Source organism: Lepus europaeus, chromosome 4 (genome assembly GCF_033115175.1).
Source record: "Lepus europaeus isolate LE1 chromosome 4, mLepTim1.pri, whole genome shotgun sequence".
NCBI classification, from domain to species: Eukaryota; Metazoa; Chordata; class Mammalia; order Lagomorpha; family Leporidae; genus Lepus; species Lepus europaeus.
Window position 1 is genome coordinate 92,933,070 of NC_084830.1, and position 25,039 is coordinate 92,958,108.

The 25,039-nt window shown below is 40.8% G+C and overlaps 1 protein-coding gene across 1 annotated transcript in view; it reads left to right on the plus strand.

Moving 5' to 3' along the window:
* The window catches only part of PXDNL (peroxidasin like), a 547,360-nt gene that overhangs the window by 162,868 nt on the left and 359,453 nt on the right, over positions 1–25,039 (plus strand). Inside the window, exon 2 of the mRNA XM_062189595.1 lies at positions 21,025–21,096. Within this exon, the coding sequence (XP_062045579.1) occupies positions 21,025–21,096 (72 nt within the window). The remainder of the gene's footprint in view (positions 1–21,024; positions 21,097–25,039) is intronic.

A 25,039-nucleotide genomic window follows, 5' to 3' on the forward strand; every position in this document is an offset into this window, starting at 1 on the left:
TGACCATCAGACCAGATCTGCAGCTCCACTCAATGCCTGTCTTGCCCCTGGTTATGTTTTTTTAATAACTCCTTGTTCACCTACATTTCCCTCTTTGCTGCTTCTCTGAAAAATGCTCTTTTCTGGTTCCTGTCTTAAGTCTCAACAAAATCAAAATCAAAGTCTAAGCAAAGCAAACTTGGTTAAAATTCATACACTTTCTTTTTTTTTTTTTTGAAATAATACAGTTTGTAGTATTATAAACTCATGGGCTAGAATGATTTTACATGACAAGCAGTTCCAGACTCACTCACAGGGTGAGTAAGATGGGCTAACTGTTGAGAGATATGTAAATACAGACCCCAATAAGTCATCTTATAATCTTCTAATTATAAAACTTGGATACCTAGAGAACCTGAAAAATTTATATAAAATTTGGCATAATTCATTTGTGTTTCAAGAAATGACTTTAGGATCATATCTGCAATTATTAGAGAGCTATATAAAAGTAATTCAAAGTCAGGATTTGACCTCTTAAATAATGATCAAAATTTTCATCACAGAAATAACCCTAGATATGCATTTACTTTGATTTCAGTTTGGCAGCTGTGGAAGGAAGTGCTAATCTCTTAAAACACCATTCCTGACTATTTGTTAAGGCAAAACTCTCTTCCATGAATTCTGCTCAAGCATCTTGTACAGAGACATGCATTACAGCTTGACAGTTTAGTTGCTTTGTTGACTCTAGCTCCCTCAGAAATCAAGGAAAGGTTTTTACTCACTTAAGTCTTTGCAAAAGAGGAAATTTTCCCCTCTCTACCAATTGTTTTGTTTCATATTCCATTTAGTCTCTAAATTACGTGGCCCTTTGTAGCCACTTGAATATAAAGTGCTAGAAGACCATGTTTCCCATCCTGAATAATGGTTAATCAAAGTAAATTCATACACTTTCTTTAGAGGTGCAAGTAGTGCCATGGAGCTCTTTTTTATTTCTTTCTTCATCGTGGAAACTTGGACTTTGTCCATTTGTTGTGAACTATTTATGACTGCTAACATGCAGGCAGGGGCTTGTGAGATGAGAGAGAGAGAGGAGTCAGTGTGCAGAGTTCTGGCACACAGGTGATGAAGTCAGTATCCCCAGTGACCAGGGTTGTCATCCTGCAGTGGCTGGGCCTGAAGAACTACCATTTACCTCCACTGGGGACATAGGAGAGAGGATTGGAGCTTGCAAGAGCATGCTGGGAGTTGGCTTGATGTCACAGTTTTTAGGAGCAGTCTACTGTGACTAGGGATTGGGTATACTAAAGAATGATTTTCTTAATTTGCAGTTGTCTTTAGGGTTTACCTGGAGTGTAAAACACAGATGAAAGTTAGTAGATGAGATGGTTACATGCTTTAAAAAATGATGTTAACAGAAGAATTCTTAATTATTTGGTAAATTGGAAGAAAACTCATACCCACCTTCAGAATCAGGTACTTTGAAAAATGAAAAATGGTAGAGATCTCTGTGGCTGTGATTTCTGGAAGAGGCCAATAGGAGAAAAATCCCAAGTTTAATTGTAACTTCTAATTCCCAAAAGGACACAGCAAAATTTTCATTTGGAGCACAAACAAAAATGTTGGGGCACTGTAAAAACGGGCATTTCTCTTTGTCTCTCTCTTTGTGTGTGTGTGTTTGTGTGTGTGCACCTATGGAAAACACCTGTCATTTCTAGGCACCGTTATTCAATTGTAATCAAATGGCGTTCCATCTGGCATCCTTCTCAAAATAAGAACATACAGCTCTTTGACTAATACTTCTTGAGTAATGATGGGTTACACCCTGATAAATGCATTGGGAATGGAATATATTGGATGTCAACAATGCACTCACTGAGGATGCCTAACCTACTATACATCACAGCACAGCAGCACAGGACACTGTAGAGTGGACTGTTCCTTTCAGGACTGTGAGGTTGGCTGGGAGCTGTATCACTGCCACTTGCCAGCACTGTCAGAGAGGACTGGACTATGCAGACTAGCCTGGGAAAGATAAAATCCAGAATTCCAGGTACGGTTTCCACTGAACTTGTGTTGCTTTTGTGCCACGGTAAAAGCTTACATTTTACATTTTATAAGTCAGGGATATCTGTAGAATGAAATTCATACTATTTAAAGTCAATCACACAAAGATTATTTATTGACTGGGGATGTAAATGAGCTCTATGTTTATTGCCCATTCTTTATATACAAACTTGTCTTTTAAAATCTTTGTCTTGTTCTACTATGAAATAATTTTTGATACCTTGATATACTATTCAGTAATTGTGGCCTTCTTTCCCTATAATAATAACAATGATAATAACAATAATTATTGACCTAGGGACTGTTGTTTGGCTTAGTAATTAAGACCCTCATATCCCCATCAGACAGTGCACATGGGTTTAATACTTGGCTCCAGATCCTGATTCCAAGCTTCCTACTAATGCAAACATTAGGAGTTAACAGTGATGGATCAAGTGATTGGGTTCCTACAATCCCTTGTGGGATACTTGGATTGAGTTCCTGGGTCCTGGCTTTGGCCCTGGCCTAACCCTGACTGCTGTTGGCATTTGGGGAGTAAACAGCTCTCTCCTTGTCTCTAGGCCCCTCAAATAAACATTTAAAAATGTTATTAATGAAATACAAGCTGATGATAACTGTAGACTCAATTGCTAGTTTTATCAGGAGTTTCACTTAGCACACAGCTTGATACAGCTCATTCTCCCCCAGTGCAGACACTCCAGTTCACAAAACTTAAAAGGATTTCACAGGGCCAGGCTGCTAACAGCAGATCTTAATCTACAATCAAGACTCTTTCTACTGCATCTCGCTTTATCCGCAGTGAATATTCTAAAAGTGATCAATAAGGAATTGTGTACAAGACAATATATCCTTCTTTCCCCACATTTTGATCTTGTCATGAATTCCTCACTTTGTGATATTAATATCTCTGTTTTAAAGAAAAAAACAGTATATATGTATGTATATAAGGTCTACATACAAATGTGGAAAAATGTTCAAAATTGTTAATTTTTTTTGACAGGCAGAGTTAGACAGTGAGAGAGACAGAGACAGAGAGAAAGGTCTTCCTTCCGTTGGTTCACCCCCCAAATGGCCGTTATGGTCAGTGTACTGCGCCAATCTGAAGCCAGGAGCCAGGTACTTCCTCCTGGTCTCCCATGCGGGTGCAGGGCCCAAGGACTTGGGCCATCCTCCACTGCCTTCCCGGGCCACAGCAGAGAGCTGTACTGGAAGAGGAGCAACCGGGACAGAATCTGCCTCCCCAACTGGGACTAGAACCTGGGGTGCCGGTGCCACAGGTGGAGGACTAGCCAAGTGAGCCGTGGCACTGGACCAAAATTGTTAAATTTTAAAACAAAAAATAAACTTATAAAAAAAAGGCCGGCGCCATGGCTTAACAGGCTAATCCTCCGCCTTGTGGCACCGGCACACCGGGTTCTAGTCCCAGTTGGGGCGCCGGATTCTATCCCGGCTGCCCCTCTTCCAGGCCAGCTCTCTGCTATGGCCCGGGAAGGCAGTGGAGGATGGCCCAAGTGCTTGGGCCCTGCACCTGCATGGGAGACCAGGAGAAGCACCTGGCTCCTGGCTTCGGATCAGCAAGATGCGCTGTCCACAGCGGCCATTGGAGGGTGAACCAACAGCAAAAAGGAAGACCTTTCTCTCTGTCTCTCTCTCACTATCCACTCTGCCTGTCAAAAAAAAAAAAAAAAAAAAAAAGAAAAAGAAAAAAAAAAGTGGAGATTTACTCTTCATGTAAGTCTTTGGATTGAAGCAAGAAATCTTCATAGTGCTATTTACTTCATGGTTCACAAATTTATTTGTTGAATTAGAGAAGATATGCGAAGATCTAGTATATTCTATTTTATTAAAGTGTCTGTGGATATATATATATATATATATATTTGACAGGCAGAGTGGATAGTGAGAGAGAGAGACAGAGAGAAAGGTCTTCCTTTTTGCCGTTGGTTCACCCTCCAATGGCTGCTGCGGCCAGTGCATCTCGCTGATCCGAAGCCAGGAGCCAGGTGCTTCTCCTGGTCTCCCATGTGGGTACAGGGCCCAAGCACTTGGGCCATCCTCCACTGCCTTCCCGGGCCATAGCAGAGAGCTGGCCTGGAAGAGGGGCAACCGGGATAGAATCCGGCACCCCAACCGGGACTAGAACCTGGTGTGCCGGCGCCGCAAGGCGGAGGATTAGCCTGTTAAGCCACAGCGCCAGTCTGTGGATATATTTTTTAATGTGTGTGTATAAAGTATCATTTTATATATGTTCAGGAAGTCTCAGCCACTGTATTAGCATGTCTTTGTCTTGGATTCTGAGATTCACATGAACTGGGTTACATTCACTTCTGCCCTGTACAGTAATTTTGCTCTTAATGGTTATTCTTTCATCCTTAGTTAATTGAATCATGAATTTTGAATGCGTGTGGTATACATGTATGTGGCCCATGTGAGTGTTAAGCGTCTGCCCATCTGTAGCCTGTAAGAAACCCTGATGTTGGCCCTGCCAGGTCTGATCAACCGTTTGCTAATCAAGAGACTAATGGACGCTGTAAATGATGAATTGGCGAGGAAGTTGGAAATGTTTCCAAGGCTTAAATAAGCAATTATGATCATGCCATCATTCCAGACATACAATAAAACTGCTGACTAGTAACTGCAATGAATTGTACAGTATTCTTTTGCTCATTAGAAAGTATTTCCTTTGAAATAGGTCATAAGGAACATTCCTATCGTTTAATTACTAGATGTAAGCAACAATGTGCTCTAATGCAAAATCATGTTAATCAAAGTCAAAAGATCTGGAATCCAGTCCTTCTGACCCTGGTTAACTCTGTGAGATTCTCTAGGCCACTTTTCTGGATTTTTTTAAGTTTGAAATTTGATACGTGATTGATAAAAATTCTTCCAGCATAATGTTGAAAGGATTGTTTTCTGGTTAACTAGAGGAAGAAAATAAATTGACATTTTTATATATTCTCTCATTAGTATTCATTAATCCATTGATTTATTTGTCATACTATTTCTGAGTGACTTGAGTATGTAAGTTATTGTATTATTTATTTTCATTAATATGTATTTTCTTCTTGGAAGAATCCACATGCATCCATTTATGCATTTGTCCTTTCCATCCATGCCTCTATCCATCCATCACTTGTCAATACATGTTTATCAATCATTTATTGTATGCCAGAACATTTAGTTTATGGAATTTCTTACCAAGTAATATTTCCAGAAATATCTGGACCATTTAGAAAAATACATTAAAAATCTTTAACATTATTTAGAGGATGAATATTTTTAGTAGAGGATATTATTGCTTATTATGTTAATTGCATTTTAATAAGAATAGTAATGGTATAAAAATTGTGTATGTAATTTTATGTTATATGAATTGTGGCTGTATGGTCCAAGCCAAAGTAGCATACCACAGACTCCTCAGTCTGGTATTTGGCTGTGTTGCAAGCAAACTTGGTGTCAGTTTGAGGTTTCACACAGAGTGATTTTCTGGCATGGCATGCAGGTAGCAGCAACTTTGCGAAAACCCCTTTCTGACCCTTAAATCATAGGTTTTGCCATGGAATGAGCAAACATGTCATGTCACCACATGTTAGAGGCTGATTCTTAGTATGTCTTTAGTATGTCATGCTACTATATGCTAAGCGTTTGACATGTTAAACATATCTGTAGTATGTTGTATCACCACTCACTAAAGGCTAATTTTTTTTTTTTTGACAGGCAGAGTGGACAGTGAGAGAGAGAGAGAGACAGAGAGAAAGGTCTTCCTTTTGCCGTTGTTTAACCCTCCAATGGCTGCTGCGGCCTGCGCATCTCACTGATCCGAAGCCAGGAGCCAGGTGCTTCTCCTGGTCTCCCATGCAGGTGCAGGGCCCAAGCACTTGGGCCATCCTCCACTGCCTTCCCGGGCCATAGCAGAGAGCTGGCCTGGAAGAGGGGCAGCCGGGATAGAATCCGGCGCCCCAACTGGGACTAGAACCCGGTGTGCCGGTGCCACAAGGCAGAGGATTAGCCTGTTAAGCCACAGCGCCGGCCTAAAGGCTATTTTTTTTTTTTAAAGATTTTATTTGTTTTAGAGGCAGAATTACAGATTGAGTGAGAGAGAGAGAGAGAGAGAAAGGTATTCCATCTGCTGGTTCACTCCATAAATGGCTGTGATGGCTGGAGCTAGGCTGATCTGAAGCCCAGGGCAAGGAGCAGGTCTCCCATGTGGGTTCAGGGGCCCAAACACTTGAGCCATTTTTCACTGGTTTCCCAGGCCATAGCAGAGAGCTGGATCTGAACCTGCCCCCATATGGGATGCCAGCACCACAGAAGGTGGCTTAGCCTACTATGCCACAGCACCAGCCCTAAAGGCTAATTGTAAACTGTCTCTAGTGCAAACCTGAAAAATACAATCTACTCCCTTCTATGTATTTTTAGCAAGAGGCATTGTCATTGTCCTTCCAAACAGTCCTACTAAGATACCCTTAGCTCCTGGGGCCGTGTTCTTGGTATGTTGGTTTTTCTGTCTTGCCCCCTAATTGTATAATGTGGTGAAATCATGGAGATTTATTTAGCAACTATAGCTCTTTGGATGAGAAGATATTGCTGTTCTTATTATGGGGTAAATCATGGTATAAACATACTGTTACAGAGTAGCAGGCATGAAAATCACAGATTGGTAAAGAGATGAGGCAACCACTTTTCTGTAAGTTAGAAATAAATACACTTTGTGTAGTTTTTGCTGTGTTCATTTAGTAGGGCTAACATGGGAATGGGGTGTGAAAAAACAACTTTATTCTTGGAAATGGTACATTTTATTGGAATCCAAAGAGGGTAATATATTCATTCATTTCTTCTTCTTTTCATTGAACCAACACCATGTTGCCATGGTTGGTGCCTGGCACAGAAGACTTGGGCTGTGTTGAAAGGGAGGTCACAGGCACCATGAGGGCATGATCAAGCTTTGTTCACCACTCCAGGATCTCCAGCAGAGATCACTAACCAGCAGAATGCTTGAAGATGGGTGGATACTTACTAGCCTAAGATGGTAACAAAGAATTTTAGCAAGAAAGAAAAGGGTGACAGACATAAGAGCATGATTCCTCCTGAAATGTTCAGACATTGGAAGCATTCTGGCATGGGTGAGGTAAAGTGTCAGAAGCATTGGCAAAGAGCGAGAGAAAGGGAACAAATCAAAGAAATCACAGACCACTTGGGGCAGCTTCGACTGGTACTGCTGGCAGTGGAGAGACACTGGAGGATTTTAAACTGGGAGAGTTAAATTCAGTCAACAGAGAAACAAGACATAGCTTGCTTTGCAGCAAAAATCCCTGAGTGCTGCATGCAAGGGGCGGTGACTTATCTGCAGGAGGGTGTAGAGGACATGGCCGCTCATGACTATAGGCTCAGGAATCAGGAGTGGTGCCTTTGTCTCTGATTTCGTGTCGGTGGAGAATAGGCAAACAGGAGGAAAGAAAGGATTTTTTTTTAGGCTTTGGGAAAAGTTGGAGTATCTTGGATATGTCTAGTTATTAGAGCGATCAAATGGGTGCATGAATGTCAGGCATGGAAGATATAGTAGATATCTAGGGAACAGAAGAGACTTGGTATGGATGTGTATGTTTGTATAAAAATGTGTGTCTCTATATACAAGCACAAACCTTTCTCAATATAGAGACTGTGTGTGTCGGGGGGGAGAGAGGTCTAAATAGATTTATGTTTATATAAACAGCATTTAGGTCAACAATGATTTGCATATATGTTATGGTCCCACAAGAATATATTACTTAGTGATGTTGTAGCCCTCTCAGTTTGTGTAAATGCACTCTGTGATTTTCACATGAAAAAAAATGAAAGAGCCTAGCAATGCATTTCTTAGAATGTTTCCCCACTGTTAAATGACACATGGTATCTATCCATCTATGTATCTACATATCTATCCATCCATCCACCCATCATCCAACCATCTATCCATCTTTGTATCTATTCACCTATCCACACACACAGAGTTCTGCATCTATAAACTTATACTACTTTCGGCTTGCTTTTCTGTAAGTTCTTGGAAAGCAAGGAAGTGAATGGAGTTGTTTAAGGGGCTCAGGCAGAGCCTGAGGGATATTAACGCTTCAGAGGCATACAGGCAGAAGAACACAGTCTATACAAGGAGTCTGAGAAAGACTAGAAAGAGAGAGAAGGCCAAAGAGAGCTTACAAAGGAAGGGAGCTAACCTTATCACATGTCACCAGAAGATCAGGTTAAATGACGACTCCCCCGAGGTCACTGACAGCTCATCCAGAGTTTGTGGACTGCTGATGCCAGGAAATTTGAATGAAGTGGTGAGGAAGGAAGATGACCTACAGTGGGTTCATAGAGAAATGCAAGCAAAATGCTCAACATTGCAATTTATTTCTTTCAAAAATAAAATCAGGATTTGTTTCTTCAGTTGTCATAAGTAGCATCCAAACACTGGTATGAGATAAAGCAAAAATGGTAAATAATTCACTAATATTTTGACAGATAGGAACATATTTCCCCTTAAAGGGCACTACAGGGTGGACAAGTCCAGACGGTTGCGAAATCTTGTGTCTCTGTCGGCTTCCTTACGTGGTTGCAGGAGCCAAGTGGTCGGTGTGGGCATGCAGGACACATTGCCCAACACTCAGGCAGATCCTTATGTGATTCCCAGGCCCAGAACTGTGAAGGACAGTGCTCAGCCTGGCCAGTCTCACAGAGGAATGTGCTCCCTCTTAACTGGGTGTTTCTTTCCTTTCTAACAACTGATGGGAAAAAGTACTTTGAATTTTCACCCAAAGTTATATTTTCACTGACATTACAAAAGTTAATTTTTATTTACTGATGCCAGTATTGGTAGACTGTGTATCACTGAACTGAACTGAAACCTAACTATTTGCTTTATTTTTTGAAAGGTTTATTTAATTTATTTTTTTGACCGGCAGAGAAAGAGAGAAAGGGAGATCACTGCTGGTTCACTCCCCAAATGACCACGGCAACTTGGGGTGAGCTAGGCTGAGGCTAGGAACCAGCAACTCCATTCTGATCCCCAAGTGGCAGGGACTCAAGTTCTGCTGCCTTCCCAGGCACATTAGCAGGAAGCTGGAGTAGCCAGGTTTTAAAACTGCTTTCCAGTATGGGATGCTGGCACTGCAAGCAGTGGCTTCCCCTACTTGTCTTATATTTCTACTCTTTCCAATTTTACTAATTAAGAGCCATAGGTGAGTTGCTGAGGCTATGGAAGCCTTTAAGGTTCGCCGACTTCGATCCTATTCTTACAAGGCCATAGTCAAAGTGGAAGTTCTCTCCTCCCTTCAGAGAAAGGTACCTCCTACTTTGATGGCCCCGTTCTTTCCACTGGGATCACACTCGCTGAGATCCTTCATTTAGGTCTTCTTCTTCTTCTTCTTCTTCTTCTTCTTCTTCTTCTTCTTCTTCTTCTTCTTCTTCTTCTTCTTCTTCTTCTTTTTTTCCCCAGCATGTCTTGGCTTTCCATGCCTAAAATACTCTCATAGGCTCTTCAGCCAGATCCAAATGCCTTAAGGGCTGATTCTGAGGCCAGAGTGCTATTTAGGACATCTGCCATTCTATGAGTCTGCTGTGTCTCCCCCTTCCCATGTTGGATCCTTCTCTCCCTTTTTTTTTATCAGTTAGTATTAGCAGACATTAATCTTGTTTGTGTGATCCCTTTGACTCTTAGATCTATCAGTGTGATCAGTCATGAACTGAAATTGATCACCTGGACTGGTGAGATGGCATTGGTACATGCCACCTTCATGGGATTGTATTGGAATCCCCTGGCACTTTTCTAACTCCATCATTTGGGGCAAGTCCAATTGAGCATGTCCCCAGTTGTACATCTCCTCCCTCTCTTTTTCTCATTCCATAGCCTTGGCAACTCATGGCTAGAGCCTAGGGAGATTACTGACGCCATAAACAAGAGTGTTAAATTGTTAAATCAACATCAGGAGTCACTGTGTACTTACGTCCCATGTGGGATCTGTCCTTAATAGGTTGTCCAAGGTGAAGTAATGATATAGCTAGTACTGAAACAGTATTTTTACACTTTGTGGTTATGTGTGGGTGCAAACTGATGAAATCTTTACTTAGTATATACTGAAGCGATCTGCTGTATATAAAGATAATTGAAAATGAAAAAAAAATACCCCTTGGTTTCAAATTGGAAATTACATAGAAAAATAATCAATCTTTTTAAAAAAAAATCTTGCAGGATCTCTGTCATTAATGTGATGTACACTGTTATTTAATGCTATAACTAGTACTCCAACAGTATTTTTTCACTTTGTGTTGCTATGTGAGGGCAAACTGTTAAAATCTTTATATATACTAAACTGATTTTCTGTATATAAAGAGAATTGAAAATGAATCTTGATGGGAATGGAAGGGGAGAGCGAGTGGGAAAGGGGAGGGTTATGGGTGGGGGGGAAGTTGTGGGGGGGGAGCCTTATAATCCATAAGCTGTACTTTGGAAATTTATATTCATTAAATAAATAAAAAAAAAGAGCCGTAGGTGGTTCTTTCCACTATGATGATTATTTTGGTTTATGCTGAAGATAAAATTTGTGTTGCATATACAAAGACAAGCTCACTGTTCATAAAGGAGTCCCAGTATAATTGTGTTTGAGGGAGGCAGGGACATTGACATGACATTTACAATGTGGTATTTTGTATGTTAACATAGCAGAACTTACAATGATTTTGTGACCTAGCACATGTTAGGCACTATTTGAAGGCTGTGCATGAATTCTGACATTTAATACTGAGATCATTATGTTTTATGATGAGGAGGCTTGGCCCGTCCAAGGCCAGGTCCTGAGAAGTGGCTGAGGGAGGTCCAGGCAGTGTACTTCCCTGATGCTGAGGCCCACACTCCTAACCATTATGCTAAACATTTCCCATTGCAAAGGTGTGGGAAAGGTGCAAAAGGTGTGGGAAGCACAGGTTATCCCAGTGGGCCATTCTCTGAGAATGCCTCCCTAAGGAAAGGGATGGATGTGGAAGCTCAGTGCCAGCATTCCAGAGTGGCCTTCAGTCCTGGCATTGACAAAGACAGACATGCAAGCACATGGCACAGGATTTCTGTCTCTGGCTTGCTTCCTTCTGGCCTCCTGTGAGATGACTCCTAGGGTAGTGCAGCACCCTTGAACTCACTGTGGATGTGTGAGAGAGGGAAAAGGGGAAGACATTGTAGGAAAGGAATGGCATGAGCATACGCAGAGCAGTAGTGTAAGACCAAATGATCAGTGTGTGATGACCATGTTTAGTTCCTTGTACCCTCGTGGGCCTGGGAGGGACTGGGGAGGTTATAATGCAGGTCTGGGTAAGAGCCATGCACACAGGCTCAACCTCTACCTGTTCCGGGGAGGAGGTTTCTGATTTCCCCAGCACAATGTAGCAACATTGCTGCAGGAAACAGGGAAGCACTGTCAAGATCCATGTGATGCAAGTTGAAAGTAGAAGCAAGGCTGGGCTCAGTTCTTCTGTGATACTCTTTCTACCTTCAGAGTGTTTGGAGGCTCAGGCACTGAGCTGTCCTCCTAGGCGTGGGGCCATTCAGAGGAGCTGCATTAACTCAGAGAGGGGTCCCAGGGGAAGGAAACATCATTGCACAATATACCGACCCTAATGCGAGGCATTAAGCAATTCGTTTGAGAAGTTAAACCTTATTATTTTGTAATGCATTTTCACCAGACTGAGTTAGTATTGTTTTAACATTCAAGAGGCTATGCTTGCTTTTGTGTGAAAATTCACTTAGAGCTTTTTATTGCCAAGTAAAAGATTCCTTTATACAGTATAGTGCTTTATTACCCCAGAGTGAAACTTTGCTGCTGAATGCTCTGCTTATATGCGAGTCAGTATAACTCGGGAACACAGTTCAGCCCACAGTCTAGTCTTCTTCCCCCTGTGATGGGCAGGACAAATGAAACCAAGCTGGAATGCCTTTCTCTGACCTGGAGGAGAGGATTACCCTTTGGTGACACCTGCTGGAAGGGCCAGGCCTTCAGAGGATGAAGAAACCTGGACTGCACTGGCCCATGGTAGGTGCATTTGCCCACCATTTAGGGCCTCAGTTTCCTCAAAATGCTTTGCAGGTCAGGAGTGGTGAGGGAGGCAGTGCGTGCTTTGTAAGCAGTCATTTCGGAGAGCCATTCCCTGTGGCTACTTGTGTTGCTTTGAGCCGAATGAGTTGTTCTGGGTCTTAGATTCTCCAGCTCCAAGATCAGCCCATTGCATCTGCCATGAGCAGGCATGGAGCACTGGCTAGGATGGCTGTGGACACAGGTCCCAATTCTCCCCACTCCCCTACCTTATCCTCCTTTTAGCACATGGAAAGGCACATGTGATTTGTAGGCACCTTCTGTTGAAGTTGCTCAAGGATGTAAAAGTAGCCCAGGTTCTCACTCTATAAAGGACACTTGGGAAATTAAAGCATTGGGCACTCTTAGCTTTTATACAAGTATGTGTGTTGGCCCTTAATACCTCCCAATTTTCACATTCTGTGAGCACCAGATGCTGTTCAATGCTTTAAGACTCATAAAGTAGCAGCTTTCTTGAGGGATTTTGTGTACAAGCACTTCACTGCAGAAGTTTTTGTCTGCTTGGTCTAATCCATGAGCTGGAGAGGGTGTGAAATCCATTTCTGGAGAAGAGCGAGGATAGGGGCAGGGGATTTCACTGAGGAACAAACTGAAGAGCCGGAGAACACGATTGAAGAACTGCTGAAACGTTGTTCTAGCATCTTCTGGGAAGCCTTTAGAGTATTCTTATTTATATATAAACATTGCAGCGATTCTTGGAGATGGGTAGATGAGTATCAAATATGCATACAAAATTAAAGAAAGGGGACAGCATGGTGGAGTAGTGGATTAAATCACCATCTGTGATGCTGGCATACTGTATAAGCACTGATTCAAGTCCTGGCTGCTCCACTTCCAATCCAGCTCCCTGCTAATGCATCTAGGGAAAGCAGGTGGACCCATGTGGGGAGACCCAGATGAAGATCCAGCTCCTGGCTTCTGGCTTTGGCTCTGCACTGCCCCAGCTGTTCCTGTCATTTGGGGCATGTACCATTGATAGAAGAGCTTCCTCTCTTTGTCTCTCCAACTCTTTCTCTGTAACTTTGCCTTTCAAGTAAATAAACACATCTTTAAAGAAAGAGAAAATAAAAGAAAAACTCATCTATGACCAACAGAGTAGATGAGGTTCCCATGGGGTCTGACTTCCTTTCTCCCTTTTCTTTCCCTGTGATCTCTGAGGCATAGACTTTGCCAGACCAATAGAAACATATCAAGGGCAAGAGGATGTGTGTGTGTGTGTGTGTGTGTGTGTAGAGATAGATAAAGGAACTGGCATCTGAAGTTGTGGGTGTTAGCAAGTGTGCTGTCTCTGGGGCAGGCTGCAGGCTGGAGACCCCAGGAAGATTTGGGGTTGCCGTTTGAGTGCAAATGTATTCTGGAAACATATTTACCTATTCCTTGTGCCTTCAATTGATCAGGTGAGGCCTCCCACATTGTAAAGAGTCATCTCAAAGCCTACTGGTTGAAGTCTTAAATCAGAGCAACATTCAGAATGGTCGTTGGTCCAAAACTGAGTTCCATAGGTACAATGACCTGGCCCAGTTGGCATATAAAAATGAAGCATCTCTCCATGGTAATTCTGGGCTGAAGGACAGCAGCAGAAGACAGAGCCCTGTACTCTGAATTCAACTTCAAATCTGACGGTGTGGGGCTCGGCAGGCAGGAAATGCACCAGACCTGGGGGAGAATTGCAGTGCAATCCTTAGCTGAAGATCGATTGGGCATCAGGCAAGATGGGTACTGAGTGTATCCTCCACCTGACCTGTCCAGGCCTGGAATATGTATTTCTGACCCCTCCACTGAAAGCATGCAAAACTGAAACATAAATAAAGTTTTTGTTTAAGGGCAGCAGGGAGAGGTGGGGGAGGAACCTGATTCTTTGCCTGACTGAAAGGTTGGGACAGACGCTAGGGTGGCAGTGTCCCTACACGATGGCCACAGGGCCAGCAGGACAGGACATGCGCTGGGGCAGGTGATGTTGAGCCAGGGACTCAGGATCAGTATGACAGATGGAGGGCCTGGGCCACACAGAGCAGAGCCTGCCCTCTCCACTGCTTCACAGGAGAGATTGGCAGTAAGGGCACACAGGTGTGAACTCCTTGCAAATAAAATTGCAAACTAACAAAAATCTGTCCCCGTGCCCTGGAGGCATCTTGCTCCCTCCCGTGGAAGCTTGGGAAATGAGGAAAGGCTGATGCTTCTCCCTGTACATCGTGTTCTTCTGCCATCAGAGTGACCTAATCACATCTCCACCTTCAACAGGAATGCTTTTGGCTCAAGTATGACCTGCTTGATCTTTATTACACGATGATAGGCTTCCTGCCAGAATGACTCGTTCTCAGTTCTGAAGGAAACAAGTAGCACAAACAGAAACCAACCTGTCCAGACAGTGCCCTCAGAGGTCCAGCGGGCTTGTTGTGCTCTCCGAGTCCCAGATTCTTAGCCATAATGGGCAAATACAAAGAAACTGGAGACCATCTTCTGCTTAGGACATTATGAGGTGACCCACACTACACTGGGACCAGACAAGTTGTGGTCACCTACGGGAAGTAGCTTAAAGTTGGGTTTTATCTCTTTTATTTTTTAATTTTTACTTTTTAAAAGATTATTTATTTGAAAGGCAGTGCTACAGAGATAGAGACAGAGAGAGAGAGAGAGGGCGAGATAGAGAGATCTTGCATCTGCTGATTTATTCTCCAAATGGCCACAAATGGCTGGAGCTGGGCCGATCCAAAGCTGGGAGCCAGGAGCATCCTCTAGGTACCCAATGTGGGTGCAGAGGCCCAGGGACTTGGATCATCTTCCACTGCTTTCCCAGGTGCATTGACAGGGAGCTGGATTGAAAGTGGAGCAGCCAGTACTTGAACAGGTGCACATATGGGATGCTGGCACTGTAGGAGGTGGCTTTTCCTGCTATGCCACAGTGCTGGCCCAGAGTTTTATCTCTTTACGATGTTGTGCATTCAGTCCCAGAGCTGGGCTAGTAGTATTTCAAGAGGAAGATAGTCATCTTATCACTTAACCCGGGCTGCACCTCCACAGTGCAAACAGTATTGAATATCATCTTTAAAATGAACTCTGAAATTGTTTTGTGACATGGACACTGATAGAAAATTGTATTTTTTTATGAAATGCTGATTTGTTTAATGTTAGCATAAAATACAGGAGTACCCTCTTACCTGCTAGGGACACATTCCATGATGTCCTGTAGAGATGGCACTGAACCCTATGTTTACCATGCTTTTCCTATACATACCTATCTATAACAAAATTTAATTTATAAATTAGGCACAGAGATCATTAATAACTAACAATACAGTAGAATAGGTACAACGATAGGCTATATTCGAAGTTATTCAAAAGTTACAAGCTGTTTATATCTAGAATTTTGCATTTAATATTTTCAGAGCATGGTTAATTACAAGTAACTAAAACCATGGGAAGTGAAGCTGCAGCTTAGCTGGGGAGACTATGGTGTGCTCTGAAATATACCAAGAACTTCAGGACCTAGTTAGGGCCAGGCTTCTGTGATGCTCTGCCAAGATCTTCCTGTGGACATTTCTGCATATTGATGACGTCTAATGCCATGCACACCAGGCAAGGGTGTGTCATGGGCTGTGACGTCAGTCTGGTGTGAGCTGTTACCTAAAAAGACCACATGAGCTATGAGACTGTTGGGACTGGTTCACACACTGCTCTCTATCCATGTTTGGCCTTCACTGATTTGCAGTGTGGAGTCATGTTAAACTCATTTTAAAATCTTCTGGGTTGAAATTGAGCTAAAATTCGTCGCTTATTGGTTAGAGTTGGATTACCAACTGGCTTCTTCTGACAAGCATTAAGTCTTTGCCCAGCCTTAACAGCTTAGATTGGAGGAGAACGGGAGAGACAGACAGACAAACTGTTGTTTTTACTATTGCCAGTAAGTACCACGAGCTCAAGTTTTATCTGCAACTTTATGCTGCAATGAGCAGAATTACTACCAAATTGAGTTCCAATGAATAATGAATGGGATGAAAATTATGCTAAATGGTGCTTGTTATTATTATGATTATTATGGATATTTTGTGTATCACAATGAAAAAAAGTGATGCTATAACTCACTTTTTGATTTCTTGTTAAAAGAAGTTTTAAATAAATGACAGATTTTTTTACAAGTGAAGTTTTTAGTGACTCATTTTCAGCAAAATAGTGGCAGTGTGGGAAAATGAATTGTACTTTTGGGTAAACTTATTTACACAGAAAGCAATATCATTCAAATTTGGTGGTCATTTGAATTTAAGTGATCTGATTTTCAAAAATGTCTGCCCAACTCTAGATAATGCATTGTATAGTGCCCTATATGCAATCGCAAGGTGCAGGGATTAACATTGTGAAGGGCAGAACCAGCATCATGTGAGTGAGTGAAACTGCTGCTTGGCATGCTGACATCCCATATGAGTATGGGTTTGGGTCCTGGATGCCCTGCTTCCTATCCAGCTCCCTCTTAATGCTCCTGGGAAAGCAATAGAAGATTGCCCAAGTGCCTGGGCCCCTGCCACCCATGTGGGAGACCTGAATGGATTTATAGGCTCCTGGCTTCAGCCTGGCCCAGCCCTAGCCGTTGTGCCCATTTAGGGAGTGAATCAGCAGATGGAAGATCTCTTTGTCTCTCCCTCTCTCTCTGTAGTTCTGACTTTCAAATTAATAAACCTTTAAAAACCTTAAACAGTACCTTTCGAATAAATCTTTAAAGCTACATAAATTTGTGAAAGGAGACCTTTCCCTAGAGTTTCTGTTCATAATGTATAAAACTTTACATGATCAGATAACAGCAGTTAAAGAAGGCTATGTCTTTTTTTTCAGATTTTTTAAAACTTTTATTTAACAAATATAAATTTCCAAATTGCAGCTTATGGATTACAGTGGCTTTCCTCCCCCACAACATCCCTCTCACCCACAACCCTTCCATCTCCTGCTCGCTCTCCTATTCCATTCACATCAATACATTTTCAATTCTCTTTATATACAGAAGATCAATTTAGTATATATTAAGTAAAGATTTCAACAGTTTGCACCTACACAGAAACACAAAGTGTAAAATACTGTTTGAGTACTAGTTATAGCATTAATCCACACTGTACAACACATTAAGGACAGAGATCCTACATGAGGAGTAAGTGCACAGAGATTCCTGTTGTTGACTTAACAATTTGACACTCTTGTTTATGGCATCAGTAATCACCCTAGGCTCTAGTCATGAGTTGCCAAGGCCATGGAAGCCTTTTGAATTCATCAACTTCGATCTTATTCAGACAGGGTCATAGTCAAAGTGGAAGTTCTCTCCTCCCTTCAGAGAAAGGTACCTCCTTCTTTGATGGCCCATTCTTTCCACTGGGATCTCACTCGCAGAGAGCTTTCATTTAGGTGTTTTTCTTTTTTTTTCTTTTTTTTCTTTTTGCCAGAGTGTCTTGGATTTCCATGCCTGAAATACTCTCATGGGCTCTTCAGCCAGATCCAAATGCCTTAAGGGCTGATTCTGAGGCCAGAGTGCTATTTAGGACATCTGCCATTCTATGAGTCTGCTGTGTATCCTGCTTCCCATGTTGGATCGTTCTCCCCCTTTTAAATTCTATCAGTTAGTAATAGCAGACACTAAAGAAGACTATGTATTAACTTTGACACATTTGAATATGCTTGATTAGATTTTTTAAAAAGATTTCTTTATTTGAATGGCAGATATACAGAGAGAGAGAGAGACAGAGAGAGAGAGAGAGAGAGAGAGAGAGAGATCTTCTATCCACTGGTTCACTCTCCAAATGGCCCTAATATATTATCAGGGATCTGGATCGAAGCAGAGTAGCCAGGACTCGAACTGGTGCCCATATGGGATGCTGGCTCTGCAGGCAGTATCTTAACCCTCTGTGTCACAGTGCTGGCCCCAACCTGGCTAGAATTTAAGTAATTTGGAGCAAGTCTGTGGGTCTCTGACCATACATGGTTTCTTAGGAAGAGACTCTTGCACAGGCCTCAGCACCAAGAATGGGGTATGGCTGAAGCTGGCCTCATTGAGTGACACTTGGAGTAATGAGAACTTCTGGTGGGAGAGTATATCTTGTTTACTCATGAAGGAGTTCAAGAAGAGAATTCTGACCACAAAGACACCTAACAGTACAACTTTCAAATCAATCCAGTGATAAATTTAAATTTATAATTTGGAGATTAGTTCAAGCATCTTTCTGCAGCATTTCAATGAATTCTATTGCTGCTATAATGCATCTAGTTGTAAATTAATTTGCAATTGTCATAATTTTATAAAACTGAAGATATGCACACTCTATGCTCTATCAATTCTAATTCTAAATATTTACCCTAGAGAAACACTTTGTTATGTGCACAAGGAGAGTTGCATGCACATTTATTGCAAACTTGTTTGTAAATGAAATTGCCAAAAATGGGAGACAACCAAAAGTTTGATAAGTGAAGAAATATACAAAGGATATGTGGTCTGGTTGCCTTGTGGGCTACTGTAGAGGAGATACGGATAAACATCAAGAGCTACATGTAAGACAAGGAGCAACAAGGGAAGAATGTTGTTTAAGAAGACATGGGAAGTTTTAGGAACCATGTAAACTTTGATGCCATTTTTGTAAACTTAAAGATACTACAAATTTTACATTTACTTGTACATTATATTTATCTTCAAATTTGTGTATACATTTTATCTTATATGTGTTTACATACGTGTGTGTGTGTGTGTGTGTGTGAAATTCTCACAAATCATAAATGGTTATATTCATGGAGAGAAGGAAAAGCCAAAAGCCAAAATTAAGTTAGTGCTTAAAAGAGGTTTTATTTTGACTTCTAATTTGTTTTTACATATATTTTGTGTAGTAAAAATAAAATAATGGGATATTGTGAGTAGAAACAACTATATCAAAGTATGCAAGTTGTTAATTCTGGGTGTAGATTATAAGGAGTAGCATTATTTTTTCATATGTACTTTCCTAATTTTTCAAAAATTACAAACTAAAAGAAGGCAAATGGTTTATCCTTTAATATTGTTTTCTTGGTGTATTGTTGGAATCTTGTGGTGGGGAGATTATTAGGATTTCTGGTTTAGTCCTGTGCCTGAGCGAGTTCAATCAGAGGAGCACCACACATTGATAAAATTTGCAGTCTTTAATTGCCAGTGGTTGAGAGTGGGCTCATGCCCTGAAACTCAAAGCAACAGAATTTATAAAGGCAAAACCAAGAGGACAGGAGGGGGGATACATGGTTGCTAGGTTTGGGGGGAATACATGATTACTAGGCTCAAGCTGATGTAAAGCATATGCGAAACTAATACCAATTACAATCTTCACAATACCAGTTACAATCTTGACATTAGTCTAGTTACCAAACTAAATCATTTGTGAAACATGGAAAATAACAATCTTAATATTAATCTGGGTGAAGCCTATCTGTTTTAAGCTTGAGCAATCATGCTAGGAGATTTCTATGTTTTGCCAAATGGATTGCATGGTGCTGTTATTGTCTTAGTTTTAGACCATAATTAGTTTCAGACCCTAGCATCACAGTGAGGGGTGCTTTTTCAAGATGGACTCTTGGGTGCTTTAAAATGGAGTCCCTACTGTCAGGGTGTTACTTCAATCTGAGGGGAAAGTTCTTGTGACTATTAATTTAAAATTGCTGTTTTTTTTTTTAAGGGAAACCATTATTTCTGGAGCATTTGGGTTTATGTGACTCCATTTCTTCTATGCATATAGAGAAGATCTCATGTACCTTAGAAAGTTCCCATTTAAACATGTAGTGAAGCAATGCATGGTTTTTAAGCAGGGTGGTCCACCTAACAAGGATGCATAATCACTGAGTTATTTAATGACTTTTATTGAAAATAGCAGCTCTTATGAAATTGTGCATGTTCTGCCAAAGTCAAATCAAGAGAAACATAAAATGATAGGATTTTAAGGTAATTTTATAAAGATTTGTGAATCAAATGGTTTAAGACAGAACAACTTTTAAATTTCCCAGTTGCAGATTTATTCTCAACTAAGTACAGAAGAGCAATAGTGTAATTTAATTTAAATATTATGATTAAAAAGGTAGGAAAAGGCACATGATTGGTACTTCCACCATAGTCAGGTGGAGTAGAGCAATTGGTTCTCCCATTGATGGGAGGGACTGGACAGATCAGCACCTAAGTCCACTATCGGTGCACAGCCTTTGTTTATTCCTCTGTTGTCTCATGGACAGTATACACTCCAGTGTTGCAACAATTTCTCACAGAACTATTCGTGTTCAGTGCAGGGACCATATCTTGCTCTTCTTTGTGTCTTCGTGTTTAATATTGTATGTGACACTTAATTTACTTGCTAAATGAAGAAGTATGTTAATTGTTGGCTGTAGAGGTGCATCTTTCTCAAAATAATTGATTTATTGCCTTGCTTTAATACTCTTTGAAAAGTTATTGCATTCCTGGGGAGAATTAACTAATTCAGTTTTTGGGTAAATTCGAGCATGGGTGTTAAATTGAGTTGATAGGCAAGATCTGATATTTTACCAAACAAGCTATACTCAACTTGTATGTTGTCATATAAAGAGTTTGTTTTGGTTTTGTACAAATGCAACTTAAGGGAAATTTTCTGCTTTTAACTCTCTGAAGTATTCTCCAACCAACTCTAAGATCTGGCATCTTTGAGTTAGCACATAGCACCAGCTATGCAAAATCTACCGTAAACTATGAACCTATTTCAGTGTGTGACACGTGCTTGCTCTATTTTAATTGTGTTTAGTCCCTTAGTGCTGTATGTTTGATCACAAAAGGAGAATTAACTTTTAAGCTTCTGGAAATAAGGACAGAATGGGAATCAACGTATTGTAATTTCTCTCCCTTGTTTTGTGTTCCCAGAGACTTGAGATTTAACAGAATAAGAGAAATTCCAGGGAGTGCCTTCAAGAAACTCAAGAATTTGAACACCCTGTGAGTACATGTCACTTATCTGCAGAGTTTAAAATGTGATGAGCTGGATGGCTTGTAATTTACCATGAAAAGTCATTTAGAGAGTAAAGAAGAGTGAAACCTTGCCAGTGGTCTCTTAACCAGCAAAATTCCACAACTTCTTTCCACAGACCATATTTTTACTATCTTCTGAATTTTGGAGATATTGCTATAATCTAATTGTTATTTATATTCTGTTTGCTTAGCAAAGCTTATTGAGATGAAGAAGAAATTGAGAAAGGGGGTGACTGAATATCTTGTCTATAGGTTTTCCAGCAAGAAAACAGTAGAAATGACATGAAAACCCATGACTTCCTGCTTCCAAAACCCACATTCACTATGCTGCTCGATCTTCTTGTTTGTGATATTGTAAAAAACCTTGAAATTATGTAGAGGGAAAATTTAAACTTTATGGGTAAGCACTGGTAAAAAAATTAACTAACACTTACCTATTAATTCTTGTGTACTTAGCAATGTTTTAGATTTGGATCTGGGCTCAAATGTGTATGACCTTGCTGTGGTGTAGTTATAGTCTGACCTTGTGGGGCATCAGTGAACAAAACCCAACTGTAATACATAGGTATCTTTTAAAAAATATTTATTTATTTATTTTTTCTTATTTTTTTTAATTTAGTGAATATAAATTTCCAAAGTACAGCTTATGGATTACAAAGGCTCCCACCCCCCACAACTTCCCCCCCACCCGCAACCCTCCCCTTTCCCACTCGCTCTCCCCTTCCATTCCCATCAAGATTCATTTTTCAATTCTCTTTATATATAGAAAATCAGTTTAGTATATATATATGGATTTCAACAGTTTGTCCTCCCATAGCAACACAAAGTGAAAAAATACTGTTGGAGTACTAGTTATAGCATTAAATAACAGTGTACATCACATTAATGACCGAGATTCTGCAAGATATTTTTTTTAAAAAAAGATTATTTTTCTACGTAATTTCCAATTTAAAACTTATTTAATTATTTATTTGAGAGGAAGAATTACAGCCAGAGAGAAGTCTTCTACCCATGGGTTCACTCCCCAATGGCTGCAACAGCTGGAGTTGGACGGATCTGAACAGGAGTCAGGAGCTTCTTCTGGGTCTCCCATGTGGATACAGGGCCCCAAGCACTTTGACCATCTTCCACTTCTTTCCCAGGCACATTAGCAGGGAGCTGGATTGGAAACGGAGCAGCTGGGACTCAAACTCGTGCACATGTGCGATGCTGGTGCCTCAGGCTGAGGCTTAACCTACTATGTCATAACACCAGCCCTGGTCTTGTTATTTTTAAATTTGTATCTTCATTGTCTTTGAAAGGCATAGAAAGAGACAGGAAGGTAAGGGGGGAAAGAGAGAGGGAGGAGAGAGAGAAGGAGAGGGAGAGAGAGAGAGAGAGAGAGAGAGAGAGAGAGAGAGAGAGAGAGAGAGAAAACTTCTATCAATTGGTTCAGTTCTCAAATAACCACAACAACTAGGTATGGTCCTGGCTAAAGCCAGGAGCCAGGAACTCCATCCAGATGACCTGCATGGCCTTGGACCTTTTTCTGCTGCTTTCCCAGGCACAGCAGCTGGAAGCTGCATTGGAAGCCAAGCAGCTGGCATTGGCATTTGATAGGGATATGGGTGTCACAAGCAACAGCTTACCTCACTGCATCACAATGCTGGCCCCATAGATATTTTTAAAAATATAAGTGATATAAAAGAGAAGAGTGCTATGAGAGATGATGACAAGAATCTTAAAAGCATTAACAGTGCTCAAAATTTGAAACCATCCTATGCTGCATTAAGATTAATCTTAGGATGAAAGCTCCAAGACTCAGTGTGACTAGAACCACGAGGGTGCAGATAATATTCTCATACCTGAGTGAACAATCTTTTCAACTTGGCTTAACTTTCACCACATTCAGGTCAAGCTGGCCCTTTTAACTCCAGAGATCATTACTTTACACTTGTGCTTTTCCTATCTGGTTTCTTTCCGATAACCAGTGGCTGAACACATATGTTTATCACAGTGTGTCTGGTTGGCATGATGAAAGAATGTAAACAAGCAAAGACTGCAGAATTCATTCTTTGTTTAACAATAAAGCAACAGCTATCAAAATGCAATGTGCAAAAATGTCTTCTGGAGTGCAGGCAGACATGCAAGTTCCCAGTCCTCTCACCCAGAGATTCTGATTTAGGGTTTCTCAGGAGGGCATCAAAGCTCTGCATTTAGTCAGTTGTCTCCTGGGGATATGACAGTTAGCAACACCATTATGGCTGCCTTCCACTTTCTACTGAGACATGTAGATAACACAAAAATCAAATAACTTGTTCATTTATCACATAGTTCATGTTATCAAATCTCTTTTTTAGAGATAGTCGCTACTGAATTTTTGAAGTGTGTGTCAAGCTGATGATTTCTGGTAGGGTTTGAACACATTTTGGACTTATCATGTATGAGGGGACTTCAAAAAGTTCATGGAAAATGAAATTTAAAAATAAATTGATTTTGGTGCAAAAAGATTTTGAAATTCATGCATATGGACATGCATATTGAGAAAAATCTATCAAAAACTTATCTTTTAAAAAAATAAATATTTTTCATTTATTTATTTGAAAGGCAAAGGAGGAGGTGGCAAGAGAGGAACAGAGATCTTCCATCTGCTGGTTCACTCCTCAAATGCCTTTTTTCAACATCCAGGACTAGGCTGGATTGAAGCCAGGAGCATGGAGCCTCCCACGTGGTGGCAGGGACCCAGGTAATTGGGTTATCACCTGCTACCTCCCAGACACATTTGCAAAAATTTGTATCAGAAGCAGAGGTGGGGCCTGATCCCAGGCACTCCTATGTTGGATGCAAATGTCCCGAGTGACAGCTTATAGCACTGCTCCCAAATGCCTGATCAAACTTATCTTTTAAATTTTGCTTTCTATAAACACTTTGGAGTACCCTTGTATAACACATAGATTTTTACTGAACAATCCACCTCATCACTTGATAGACCACACTATTATTAATTTGTGTTTAGATAGTGTTATTACAAAACTGCAATAAAATAATTATCAATTATATTATTAATTACAAGCTTCATTCTCTACTAGTAGCATTATGTGTATTACCTCTATTCTGAGCCACCACACTCTGTGGTAGGGTTATGATTTCCATTTTACAGATAAGGAAACTGAGGCTCCAAGTTCATACAGCTAGAAAGGAGGAGAGTCGGGGTTCATGCACACACAGTTTGATCTCTTAATTTTGTTCTGTGTGGTTTTCTCACTTGCATTCAGGAAAGCTACTCTCTGGAGTAACAGATAGCAGATGACCTAAAAAGTAAGCAAGTCATATAAAAAAGTGAGAGAGAGAGAACGAGAGAGAGAGAGAGAAATAGAGAGAGAGAGAGGAGGTAGTGGGAGACCAATTTTTCTGTTCAGAAAATGAGCTAAGAAATGAGATGCTAGAAACTCCTGAGGTTGCAGAGGATTTGTGTTAGAACAGTTAAGTATAACCCAAGGGTCTTTACTAATTTATTATAAAGGCAAAAGAATGTCAGTGCCAAATCTTAAAAAATAGAGTTAAATTTTTCATGGAGGAATATAAGATTTTTGATCATATAGCTCTTATACCAACAGAGCAAAACAAAAGAAATCAAGTCTGGTGCTTTTATTTCCCTGGCTGGCTTTGTATAAATTGCATGGCAGCTCATCTGTTTTCTTGCAGTTTTAAACAAATAACAACCACATCCATCCTATATTATGGAAGGGAGGGTTTTCTCCACAAGAGTTAGTATTCTCGTTTTAACACACACAGCTTGCTAAGAGGTTTATTTAAACAAGATACAGGGAACGGTTATGTATTTCTGAAGCCTAAAAGCTTCAGGGCAAGTTCAAGATTCTGTTATTTAAAGACTCTGGGTTTTGCACCAAAAGTGCAGCCAAGTGCTGCT